This window comes from Sorghum bicolor, chromosome 3 (genome assembly GCF_000003195.3).
Source record: "Sorghum bicolor cultivar BTx623 chromosome 3, Sorghum_bicolor_NCBIv3, whole genome shotgun sequence".
In the NCBI taxonomy this organism is placed as follows: Eukaryota; Viridiplantae; Streptophyta; class Magnoliopsida; order Poales; family Poaceae; genus Sorghum; species Sorghum bicolor.
Genome location: NC_012872.2, coordinates 62,308,890 through 62,322,243, shown reverse-complemented (window position 1 = coordinate 62,322,243; position 13,354 = coordinate 62,308,890). Strand labels below are relative to the sequence as shown.

At 50.3% G+C, this 13,354-nt stretch overlaps 2 protein-coding genes across 2 annotated transcripts; one reads left to right on the top strand and one right to left on the bottom strand.

Annotated features, from left to right (window-relative positions):
* LOC8062166 (anthocyanidin 5,3-O-glucosyltransferase) lies at positions 566–2,555 on the top strand. Its single transcript, XM_002458417.2, has one exon. It carries the CDS (start codon positions 1,164–1,166, stop codon positions 2,553–2,555), a length of 1,392 nt encoding a protein of 463 aa, XP_002458462.1. The 5' UTR covers positions 566–1,163.
* On the bottom strand, positions 2,648–5,548 carry LOC8062165. The gene is made up of 2 exons (XM_002456288.2): positions 4,814–5,548; positions 2,648–3,569 (listed from the first exon to the last, which is right to left on the bottom strand). Exons 1-2 carry the CDS (start codon positions 5,473–5,475, stop codon positions 2,879–2,881), a joined length of 1,353 nt encoding a protein of 450 aa, XP_002456333.1. The 5' UTR covers positions 5,476–5,548; the 3' UTR covers positions 2,648–2,878.

Here is a 13,354-nt window from a genome sequence, read left to right as displayed (position 1 = left end):
AGAAAAGCCAACTCTACTCATGCCAATTGTTGCTGCTCCAATCCTATTTCGTACCCAACGAAGGTGAGCTTATGTGGTCGTTGTGCCCACGCACCCTTCAACACAACCACGATCCTACTTGGTGAAGCACTTTGCCCGCATAGACGCAAAGGTGGTTGTAAAGCGAAAATTCCACATGCCCCTTGGGACACTAGAGTTATATGGACCATACGAAATTCGGATTTTGAGATGCGTACCTCGTCACTTGCTTCCCTCTTCCAATCGATTCACCACATAAGAGTATTTCGGTCGTTACAAAGTTTCTCTCCATCTCTATTCAACTTATCTTTGGTCTGCTCTTCTCTCTCTCTCCCCCCGCCACCGCTCATCTCTCATCTCTCTACTTGTCGCCTCTCTCTCTAGCTCCCCTGTCGTTGCTCCTCTATCATCTCTCTCTCCCTCTCTCTGCCCCGCCACCGCTCCTCTCTTCTCTCTCTCTTCTCTCTCTCTCTCTCTCTCCCCGCCATCGCTCCTCTAGATCTCTCATCTCCCTCTCTCTCTTATCTCTCTCCGTCCCCTCTCTCTCTCACACACACACTAACATTCCTGGCTAGGCGCAAACCATTGAAGTCGTGGAACCCAGCGGGTTCAAACCGCATAAGTTTGACATTAGACAGAGGGAGTATTGTCTATTAGATTGTCCATGATGTGAGTTTTTTTTATCGATGCTTGAAATCTAATTTTGCCTTTTAGCCTCGATGCAACCCACTATAATACGAGAATGGTGAAAGATGGATTCCTAGCATGGATGCATCTACTTTACTTGATGCTTTACATGACAACATATGCGGAAGGACTTGTCAGACACAAGGCTCATGCAACACGTTGCAGCTAAATTAAAGCTGAAATGGTGCATCCATGATTCAATGTTGTTTCTAGCATCGAACGCTGTGGACAGTTCCATGTGATTCGCTGCAACAATAAAGATACACAGCAATGCGAGCAGCCCATGCTATATAGACGCATGCCTTCCGGGCCTCTCGACACTCCCAACGCATTTTAACAGCGTGTCTTCTTTCCTTATTTGATAATTTATTCCCTTTTTTTGGGACAAGGTCTCGCTACAATTTCGGGTGCGTTCCCTCGCTCGATCGCCAAGCACAAGCAGCCATTGGCCCATTGCCATGGAGAAGCAGATGAAGACCGTGGTCCTCTACCCTTCGCTGGGCGTGGGCCATCTTAACCCCATGGTTGAGCTGGGCAAGGTCTTCCTGCGCAGTCGCTTGTCTGTCATCATCGCCGTCGTCGACTCGCCCGACGCCATGGGCCGCCTCGCCACCGCCAACCCGGACATCACGTTCCGTCACCTCCCAGTCCCTCCCACCGGCAAGGACAAGTACTCGCACCCTATCATGCGTACCATCGACGTGCTTCGCGTCGCCAACCCCGCGCTCCGGAGCTTCCTGCGCACGCTCCCGGCCATCGACGCCGTCGTGGTCGACATGTTCTGCACCGACGCCCTCGACGTCGCGGCCGAGCTCGACATCCCCGCCTACTTCTTCTTCACATCCCCGCTCGGCCACCTCGCCGTCAACGTCCACCTCCCGTACAACTTCCCCGCGGTCTCACTGAAAGACATGCCCGAGACCATGCTGCACTTCCCCGGGGTGCCGCCGATCCGCGCGATGGACATGGTGACCACGGTGCAGGACAGGGAGAGCGACATCACCAGAGCACGGCTGCGCCAGTGCGCGCGCATGCCTGAAGTGAGAGGCTTTCTCGTGAACAGCTTCGACTGGTTGGAAGCACGGGCGCTGAAAGCGCTCAGGTCTGGGCTCTGCACGCCCGGCCGCTCAACGCCGCCTGTCTACTGCATTGGGCCGCTGGTACCGCCCGGGAACACGGGAGGAAGCAGGGAGAGGCACGCCTGCCTCGAGTGGCTGGACACGCAGCCGAACCGGAGCGTGGTGTTGCTCAGCTTCGGCAGCATGGGCATCTTCTCGGAGCCGCAGTTGAGAGAGATGGCACGCGGGCTAGAGAGTTCGGGGCACAGGTTCCTGTGGGTCGTGCGGAACCCACCTGAGCACCAGAGCAGCAAATCAATCGAGCCGGATCTGGAGGCGTTGCTTCCGGATGGTTTCTTGGAGCGGACTAGGGAGAAGGGCTTGGTGGTGAAGAACTGGGCGCCGCAGATGGAGGTGCTGCGGCACGACGCCGTCGGCGCGTTCATCACGCATTGCGGGTGGAACTCGGCGTTGGAGGGGATCGTGTCCGGCGTGCCGATGATCTGCTGGCCGCTGTACTCGGAGCAGAGGATGAACAAGGTGCACATGGTCGAGGAGATGAAGGTTGGAGTGGCGGTTCAAGGCTACGAGAAGGAACTGGTGGAGGCAGACCAAGTGGAAGCAAAGGTGAGGCTGGTCATGGAGTCCGATGAAGGGAAGAAGCTTAGGAAGAGGCTCGCGATGGCAAAGAAGATGGCCGCTGACGCTCTCAAGGAAGGTGGGTCGTCATACATGGGGCTCGAGAAGTTCTTGGAAGGCCTGAAGAAGAGCAGCCCGGAGCTGAAGGCATAAACAGAGCACTGGTGGCCTGGTAGCATACTGATCGATACTGTCCTGCGATTTCTTTGCCGAATGTATCTTTCGAATTGAACAAGAAGACGATAGATGTCTAAAAGAATCGAATAAATTGAATGAAGCAAAGAAAGAATCATGAACGTACAAACCCCGTCCTGTTCTTGTGATCCGACCCAGCCTACACTAAAACACAGCCACAGGGCCATCACCTCCACAAGACATCATAGCAAGAGCTAACCCGGCTAGATTTAATCACACAATTCACAGCACAGGAGCCAAACCCAAGAGCACTAATACACGTCGTCGCTCGGGTCGGTCTCTCACTCGTCCTGGTCCTGGCACAGCTCCTTCCTGAGCCGCTGCGAGAAGAGCTTGCAGGCGTCCATGCAGAGATCGACGGCCGCGGACAGCGCCACGAACACGGCGACGTCGCCCATGCACGTCACGTGCTGCACGCCGACCTGCACGGTGGGCCGGCTCGCGCGCCCCTCGCCCTCCACCGTGGAGCCCATGACGAAGCCGCCGGCGAACGGCCACGCGGCGCCCGCCGCGGCCTCGGGGAACGTGGCCGGGTCGATGACGAACTGCCCGCCGCGCTTGGTGCTGATGGACGACTCGGCGATGGGGACGGCGCACTCGTGGGGGCCCGAGTCGAAGACCAGCTCCAGGCGGTAGCCGAGCGCGTCGACGGGGCCGCGCTCGCGCCAGGCCTCGAGCCGCGCCCAGGGCTTCCAGCTGGACGGCCCCGCGCCCGTGGCCTGGAGGATGAGCCAGGAGCCCGGGTTGGCGCGGGAGACGCGGCCGGAGCCCGGGGACGGCACGAACGGGGTCACCATCGACGCCGCCGCCACGGGGGACCCCGACAGGTCGTGGATGGTCACCGTCCATCCCTTCCGCTGCTCGCGCCGCGAGTGCGCGCCGTCGCGGCCTTCGCCGTGGAGGGTGCTGCTCAGCCAGGACCGCAGCCTGCGGCTGGTGCTCCGGGTCATGGACGATTGCGGCGTCAGCGATCTGGTCAAAATTTGCAGCGCGCATGCGAGATTAGTTTACATGGACGTAACGTGCAGGTGCATGGATGCATTACTGGTGAATCCGGTAAAGTGTTGCACAGATATCATGGCGTGGCGCCAAGTGTGCATGCGACAAGATTAGCAGGCACTAATGGCGATGGTAATGCGACCTCGTGTCGTGCTCCTTAGTTGGACGTGATATATGGAAGATTCTGAAGCCAGCTATGTGAGCCTCCTGAGCAAATTTAAAAACACAGCTAGGTTGGTATAAGCCCATCACATGCACGGTTGGTGTCTGTAGTCTGTCTGAGCATGACGGATGTGTTCAGGTTTAATTGATCAATGCTACCTATAAGTAATTTTTTTTCTGGTATCTTGAGCTAGCTAGCTGGATGTATGGGGATCTGAGCAGCACTGACACTGAAGGTTTCTCTAGAGAACCAGACTGCTCAGACTGCAAGGCTATTGAGAATTTGATCGATATGGTTTGTGTTTTTACTCCTTTTTTTTAACAATTCTGTAGACAGTGATGTGTTCACCAATTCATTTTGATCCCAACGAGAACGCTAGCTTCCATGGCGAATAGATAAATTAAACGCAGGCTTTGCCAATATATATATAATGCTTGTAGTACTCCTATGATAACCAACAAAGTATCTAAGAGCTGGCATCCTATCATGAAAAGGTGTGAAGAAAAAATCAAAATCAAAATAGAAAAGAAAGGTGGGATGCTTTGAAAGGACATAATAGAATTATGCAAACTAGTTACAGGCAGATATATACACTTCATTTGTTTAGCTCATGGCAACTGTCACTAGCTTATTTATAAATTTCCATCCGCTATCTGATGACCAAACTCCATTATTGTAAACTTATTTTGTTTGTCCAATTTAGAGTTATATGTTTATCCTTGAGTTTTAAACTTTTGACTATTGGATTTCTATATCAATCTCTTAAGCCACTTAATTGTATCCATCTGTTCATTTGGACCAACAGTTAATGCTCCACCCTTGCCCCCTAATGTCTAGCTAGCAGTCCTGGTCCAGTGCATGTCTGCAACTATGAACTATACAAGCACTTAGTAGCTGTGAAATCAGATTCAAACGATGAACGACGATCAAACAAATTACTGACAGCGCGAAGACAAAGGATAACTGAATGAGCAAGCAAATTGATGAAGATGTTGCAAGTGGCACACAACATAAATATATGTGTCACGTAAACGGCAGGCGAAGCTATACCAACCTGCTCCTGGCCGCCCTCCGGCCGGCGCTGAACCGGCAGGTGAAGACCGGCTGCCGCTGCTGCCCTCCACCGGCGGCTCCTCCGGGCACCTGGTACACGACGGGCCCGCACTCCGGCTCGCCGCCGAACTGGAACACGTACCGCGGGTCGGGCTCGGCCCGCACGACCATGTGGATCTGCGCGCGCACGGAGACGGCCGACGAAGAAGCCGACGACGCGGGCTTTCCCACGTCAACCCAGCCGTCTCGGGCGACGACGGTCTCCCCGGCCGCGGCGCGCGCCACGTCGATGGCAACGCGCACCCGGCCCAGCGCGCGAGAGGCGCTCACGCCGCAGCTGCTCCCCGTCGGGCCCGCGTGCACGGACACCACCAGCTCGGCGGGGCGCGCCGAGAGCCTCCGCACGGCCTCGGCGTCGAGGCTGAGCACGACGGGGTCGGCGTACGCCGCTGCCGCGCCGGGTCCCGAGGCGGCGGAGGCGGACGCGAGCGGCAGCAGCGCGGTGCGGGAGAGCGAGGAGGAGGGGTGGTCCTGGAGGGTGAGCGTGCAGAAGCAGGGCGAGTTGGAAGGGTGCACCCCGGCGCCGGAGCTGGGGCGCGGCACGGCGGGGAGCTTGAGGAGGAGCTGGTCCACGGTGAGGCGCACGAACGCGCAGGGGTCCATGGCGAGCGCGCGGCCGGTGATCGCGAGCTCGGCTCGCTCGCTCGACTGCCGCGCTTGCGCTTGCAGCGAATGAGAATGTGCAGCTGCCAGCGCTCCGTCCCCGGTTATATGTAGCCGCGGCCCGCGGCCGCGCGCGTCCTGGTTTGGGTTTGGCCCCGGCCCGTGCGTCGTCCTGCCTGCACTGGCGGATCGGTGTGGCATCTGAGGGCAAAGCGTCAAACTGGTGGTTTGGGCGGGCCTGACGATTTGTTTTGGTGGACAAAATTGGACGCTAGTAGGACACGCATGTGCTCGCGTAGAATTTGGCTCGTGCCATAGCCCTCTGAAAATACAGACTCTATTTTGGTTTCCTCCGGTAAAGTTTAACTCATATCACATCAAATGTTTGGACACATACATGAATTATTAAATATAAATTATTTATAAAACTAAAAAATAGCTAGAGAATAATTTGTTAGACGAATCTTTTAAGTCTAGTTAATCTATAATTAAACACTAATTAATAAATAAAATGAAAATGCTACGGTGTGTATTAAACTTTAACACAGCAAACCAAACAACCCCATACTCCATACTGACCGCGCGCGCGGTGCGATTTGTCTGGACCTTGATGTTTTAACTGAACCAACATAGACTAACCTCCAACATTTTCAAGTAATATATGGGAACTAAATTGCCCTTTTCGTGTAACCCTGTACGAGTGTCTTTCCGATGACAAGAGGTGTTTCCAATGTGGTACTATACCATACACGTACTCCTTGTCCTTGCCGAGCCTGTACTACATGTCCACGTCGATCAAATTAAAAGGTGAACAAAGCCAAGCAACCATAAACCGTCGATCTCGTCGTTTATATCATATAAAACGAAAGCATAATCAAGAGGCAGCACCAAGACGAACTAGATTAAGGAGAGAATGAAGGGGGACTTAATTTAGCGACGGGTCGATCATACCAACAACGATACGACAGTTGGACGAGATTACGAGCGCTAATAATGCATTATTATCGAATTGGGAGATGCATGATGGTGTTTATGATGCCATGTATGATAGAGATCGAGACGGCGTGACCTGTCGTGGACCCACCCGTGGGCCAGGACACTCCGCTGGTGCCGAGCTGTACTCACATGCGAGTATGCAACTATGCGAGCTGACTCTACCTGTACGCTTGCATGCATGCATGCGCCACCGGACGTGATAGCTCCTCGCATAAATGTACGACTGCTACTGCATGGACTAGCTTATCCGTCGCTGGCGGTTCGATCGCCTTCCGTCGATCGGCTGCCGGCTGGAGATCGAAACCATAGCTTCGATCGTTCCAGACTGGCTCGGCTTCAATTCTGATTCTCTGTCGCGGCAGGATGATTCACAGTTAGCTACGTAGATTTGATCGTGCCCTGCAGGAGCTAGCTAGCTTCTAACAAGACTGGCGTGAGCTAAGTTTGATTTGCTTCTGCATTAATCGAGGGTTTGCTGGCTGGTTCTCAAATGATCTCGACACATGATCCACAACTAGTAGTGTATAAAGATGGATCTCAGAAAAAGAAAAAAGAGGAAGTGTATAAAGATGTAGGATGAATATCTTTCTGGATTTGGTTGGCGAGGTAATCATATTCCTGGATACCGAAGCTAGCTGGGTACACGTACCTGAAATGATCGAGTAGTGTATATTGGTGATTGTAGGTGTTTAAGCTAAGACAAGAGTCCGCCAGTTGGCTGCATATATATGTACTCCTCCAATACCAAGTCATTTGCGAGGTCCATCCAATTATCTATTCGTTTATACTTATTGCGTATGCACGCAGATATTTGCAGAATAAAACTAGAGAGGGATCGATCATGCAAAGCCAAAGCTGACTGCATGGGTTCATATGCACAGCTAGCTAATCCAAATCGGTATGGTTTGTATACCAGCAAGCACGCATTGCACTTATTCCAAGCCTAGTATAGTACTCCCTCCGTCCCAATTTATAAATCATTCCAAGAATATTGAAGAGTCAAAGTTTTTTAAGTTTGACCAAATTTATATAGTAAAATAATAACATTTTTGGTACCAACTAAGTATCATTAGATTCTTTGTTAATTATATTTTCATAGTGTACCTATTTTGACATAAATCTTTATATTTCTATCTATATTTTTGGTTAAACTTAAAAATATTTTGACTCTTTAAGATTTCATAGAATGACTTATAATTTGGAATGAGTACTACGTACGTATAGCTAGGTACGCACCACCTACAGCGAGACGGATGTACCGGTAGCTAGGCTGAGCTGGGCTAGCCCAGCTCGATCGTACATATATACTGTATGCAATGTACTACTGAACCATGAACTGAATATATCATTGAAACACTTTATAATATATGCAGCGTTGCACGGTTCACTGATCTATCACCTTCGTGCGCATCTCACCAGCAGAGCCGCCCCCGGCCGCTTTATTTGGTCCCGTGTCCCGTGTACGTGCACGTCCGGTCCAACAGTCGCGCGCGCGGCGCCCATCCGCAACACTCGATGATCGGCTACCAAACTAAACACGTTCACATGCTCGCATGTCGCTTCCAAATCTTCAGCGAGCTGGGAAGAAAATACTAGTGGTTCCAGGGCGCAGCGGCGCGCGGCGCACCAGCACCACGCTGTGTTTTTTTGGCAATACGTCCGGACACAGACAGCAGCGTACGTGCGTCGGCGCGCCAGTCTCAACGGCGAGGTGCACTGTTCCGACACGAGCGTACGTGAGTACGTCCCGCCCGCGCCCGCGGGTGCCCCACGCCGGCCTCTCGATCGGTGCCGACGGGGTCGGGCACTGCCGGGCTCACCGCCGGCGGCCCCCGCGCAGACCAGACCAGGACCCTTTTTTCCGTGTGGAGGTACGCATGCATGCATGTGACGCAACGTCTCACCTATCGGTCGACCGATCAGTGTGCCGCTGTGGGTTTCGCATTCAATTTCGCAAGAGGATCAGCTCATCTGCATCTCGTCCCGTCATCGAGTTATTCGATTCGATCTAGCCGGCGGGCGGACCGACCGGGTTCCTGATGAGACTAGCTGGCTTCATGATTAGTTCGTTACAGATGTTAATGGCCATGTCGTGATGAGAGAATTGCCGATCCGAGTTAAGGATCGTGTTACTTGTTCGCCGGACCAGTCCGAATAACAATCCGTGCTTCATCTCTCCAGGAATATATGCAACACATGCATGAGTGACGAGAGAGAGAGAGAGAGAGAGAGAGAGAGTCTACTATACTACTACCTCTGTTTCCCGTTATTACATGTGTACTACACTCCTATGTATATAAGAGTACCAGCTAGCCCAATTCGGCGTATATAAACACGCTGTGCTAGCTGTTTTCGCTAGTTGCCATGTTACTAGAATCATGTCGTGTCTAATTGCGGCTGGCCTGCTGTGCACAATCATCCATGTTGTGTCTACCCTTTTTCTTTCTCCAGCTAGTAGTAGCTAAAGTATACACTACTATGTGTTCTTGAGTCAGCTTAACTTGCGTCGCGATAGTGCAGGATGGAGTGACAGCGCGAGATGGCGCTCACATGGCAGTATCGCAATGGAGAACCTAATCCGATCTCTGTCGTTGTCCGGTCTTAAAGCAGGCCTCCTTGGATGCGGACATAGCCTACCTGGCAGGTCCTGGCCTGATGTGACACTCCTACAGTAGGAGTGCATATATCATCAAACAATAGCAGCATACTACTCCATATATAATGCAGACTATGCAAGGTTAGCCAATTGTAAAACTGGTTTTGAAAAATACTTGCCTACAAGACAACTATGCAAACTATACTACTACTACTACTACTACTACTACGGATCTAGACCACCTACCGACCGGTAAATCAAGGTGACAGATAGCGACTTCGATGTGCAGAATCCTAGGCGCAAAGAGGGAACTCCATAAATCGATCCAAGACTACTGCAAAGCAGATCTGGGAGCACCCAGCGTACCACTAGTAGTTTGCAGAGGCAGATATTGCAAGTTGCAACGGTTTTAACGGCCGGGCAACCGACACTCACGCGACCGGGGTGAGTCACCGCGCGGGCACTCCGACGCAGCAGCAGGTCGGACTATTCTCTGGACTCTGGAGAGTATAGTATCCAATGGCGGGGGCACGCAGCCGTGCGGCTCGTGCGCAAGGGATCGCGGAGCAGGGCACCGAGATCCGCAGCGGGATACGCCTGTCCCGTCAGCTCGCCGCTCATGCGTCCGTCCTCCTCGGCAGGAGGGGCCCCGCGCGTGGGGATGCCCCGACTGACTGACTGACTGACTGACTGGCGAGAATGCTGCTGATGAGAAGGACGGAGAGCTCGCTCGATCGGCTCGCGGATCGCCTCGGCAATAGGCATGTGCGGTGTGCGTTTGGGTTTGGTTGGTGCCGCGCCCGGGCGCAGGTCGCTGGCCCGCTGGGCATGTGCCCCGGCCGGTTGGCCGCCGCGCCGCTTCTTTGACCCGCCGTGGATTGGACGGGTGCCGTTGCTGGCCGGACGGCATCTTGGACCGGTGAGTGGCTCGACGTGCGTGGCGGTTGGGGGGCTCAGGCGGATGGGCCGGCGGGTGGTGGTCGAGGTACGTACCGAGGTGCTGACCCGGTACGGAAGCATTACGCCCGGTGGTTCGCGGTCGATCCGATGCATGCGTGATTTCACATTTCAGGATGCGGACTGCGTTGCTCGCTGCTGTGGACGGCAGGGGGGGGGGGGGGGGGGGGGGGCAGACGGCTACGCTCTCCGATATGTGCTACCTACAAGCTGAGCAAACGAAAAGCACAAGAAAGATAACGAGCGGAAGCGACCGATGTTGCCGGGTTTGCAATTGATCGTGCATGCATGCAGCCGTCAACAGGTCTTAACCGGCCTGTCGAGGCCGGATGCTGAGAATGGGTGATCCATCACGTGGACGGTGGATCCCATTGCCTGTTTGCCTCACTCCAGTTCCGAAATTGGTCTGTGAAGCAAAATGTAGGCCGGTGCGATTATCTCTGTGACACCACGCACATCGTTCGATTCTTGCGTTCAAGCTTCGTAGTGGTTCGGAAAACAAAACCTCAACACAAGAGGCCTCCATAACTGCCAGTACATAGCTACCGAATCGCCGCAACGACCGGCAGCCGACGATCGGAACCTGGATTCGTTTGCCTTTGCTCCCGCCTGCTGCAGAGCAAACATGTGCAGCAACTTCTAGAACCCGGCTGCCATTTGTACTAAACAATCAGATGCCATTTGTGCCAAACGAATCAGCAATTAACTGTAAAATGCACCATTCTCCAACTTGCAGGTCTCACGCGCAGGATAAACAAGCAACAAGTTGGGCCACTGGAATAAGCATCGCATCTGTACTGGTGCAGAGCATCACAACTCTAGGCATATAATCTGTCGCAGAAATCGAGATATACTTCCTCCGTATCAAATTAACCGTTGTTATTGGTTTAGTACCATAAGTTTAACTCGATTTATAAAAGATATGTGCACTATTTGTATCTCTAAATAATTTATTAAAAACTATACTCAAAGATCTTTCTAATAATACTAATTATGCAACATAATATTCATACTTTTAATATATAATTAATCAAAATTGTTTCTCAAAATGTGCAAACGATAATTATTTTGGGACGGAGGGAGTAGCTTCATATAGTTTTTTTTTTACCAAAAAGAGCAGAACTAGTGGTAGCATATGTGCATCAATGTATAATTTGAGTTAACAACGAATAAAACACACATGTTGTTGTGCATGTTCTTTTCTATTTTCATAAAACTAGAAGATTTGAATCCCTGGAATATTAGATTAGAGGTAAACAATTAGAGATGTTTTTCCCTAAATAATGGTAAGAAGAACATAAATACGTCAATACTATGTTAGACTTAGAGCCACACCATCGGGGCATCATCATCTTCTTGGGGGGCATATCCCTTGTAGGTCTTCCCTCCTTCATTCACATAACCAATCCTCGTCAATATCGCTGGTAGGAGCTAAAATATTCACTCTTGCGGTGAGCCTGAGAGCCAACTCTAGTTGACATCCAGAAGCCCCTTCTAAAGCAACGGGCTAGCAGTAGCACAAAATGATCTTTAGAGACAATCCAGAGAGAGTGACCGAGGATGTGCCACCCATCCGTTTCTGAAAACCCATACGAGAAGACATCCATCCATGAGCATTCCAGACCATATAGTTTGGGCATGAGACAACCCTCGTCTCATTGAGAGGTGCAACATTCTAGAATGTGCACAATAGCAAGGAGGACAACATTTTGCTAGTCTAGGAAGACAAGTTCAAAAGAAATCCAATTTGGATTCTTGTATGGGTTTGTACTCAAAGGACAGGTCCCCCTATGGTGCTAGGAATACACTTAGGATCTAGCTCTTATCTAGGAGCATTTTTCGGTACGCTAAGTGTAATTATAGCACTACAAATAGTGCCCCTATATCCTCTGAAATAAAGAGGACATAGTGAATTTCATTGGAACACTATTGCGAAGAGAGTATTGTCCAAGGCTTCAGTCGTTAACAACATCAAGATTATTTGACCTTGTTTGGTAGAGCTTCGCTTTTAGCTCGGGCTTTGTGGAGTCTTACCAAATGATTAAAATACAACTTTATTCTTGTGGGAAGTTAAGAAGAACCAGTTCTCCATTTATTCTACAGCTACTAGTTGGGAGTAAAAAACTTACTCTCTTTTTAGGACCACCAAGTGTCTAAAAAAAGCAAAATAAATGGGTTTGTGAACGTGGATAGTGAACGAAGCTACTGTGCTGCAAGGATAGAAAGAACGTCTAGAGGATTTTTGGAAAAAAGAAGAAGGTGGTGTCAAACTTCACACAGTTATTGTGGATAAGTTAGAGTATCTTCAAAGATTTCTAAATAACAACTCCTTGATTTAGTTTCTTTAGAAAAAAAAATAAATAAGAAACTTTACAACAGTTTTGTAAAACAACTTTCAAATATAAGCACTTAGTCACATATGCGTGTTCATTCTATGTTGCGCGTCCATCCGATCCCCTTTGTTCGTCATTCGTTTACTGAGTGACTTAGCTTGTAGACGCTCTATAACCGAGCCTCGGCTCCGTGCTTCATTCTCGATTCTACCAAAGCTACTTAAAAAACACTCTTTAACAAATCCCTATCTCAACTCTCAATTTTCACGTGTGTATCAATTCTGCCAGTCTGAATGTGGAAGTGTGTGGGTAAGAATAAGAACAAAGACATGGTTTTCAATGTAATTGTACAAGAGAAAAAATTATAAAAAATGGCAGGGGTGATTTAAAGATAATTTGGGATTCATGATGCAAAATATCTTCTATATTTGAGGACTGAGATTATAGAATATAGTTAGAGGAAGATAACAAATATACTCCTAACTTTCCCTCAAAAAAAATATACTCCTAACTTTTTTAGGCCACTTGGGAACTCTTTTAGAAATGGTCGGACGGCCTATGTTTCCACGGGTTCCTTTGCCAATTGCCTAGAGATCTGGAGTTTTCTGGGCCTGTGGGCCGGAGCGGCCTGCAATACGTTTTGGAGAGCTTTTGAATCCGGTAACTGCACCTATTTGAACCTAAATTGCCATTCCATAAATTCAGATGGATAAGAAATAACAAAGTCGACCCAAAACACAAGAAGGAAGCTGAAGTTTTCTATAAAAAAAAAGAGGAGGAAAAAGCTTAAGGGGGGTGTTTAGTTCACTTTTTTTCAAAAAAGAATTAGATTTTAGTCCATCATTTTGCAAAATGAAACTAAACACCATATAACATTTTTGACAAAATAGTGGTTATTCTCCATTTTGGATTTTGGCCTCAAGAGGCCAAAAAACTCCAAAAAGAGCCTCAAGAGGCTCTCATGAGAGCAATAAATTTTGCATTTTGGATGAAACTA

What these genes read in the sequence shown, in the direction of transcription:
- LOC8062166 (XM_002458417.2), top strand. Translation starts at nt 1,164, where the DNA reads ATGGAGAAGCAGATGAAGACCGTGGTCCTCTACCCTTCGCTGGGCGTG.
- LOC8062165 (XM_002456288.2), bottom strand. Translation starts at nt 5,475, where the DNA reads ATGGACCCCTGCGCGTTCGTGCGCCTCACCGTGGACCAGCTCCTCCTC. An exon ending in CGGAGGGCGGCCAGGAGCAG is followed by an intron (nt 3,570 to 4,813) that starts GTTGGTATAGCT and finishes AATTTTGACCAG; the next exon opens with ATCGCTGACGCCGCAATCGT.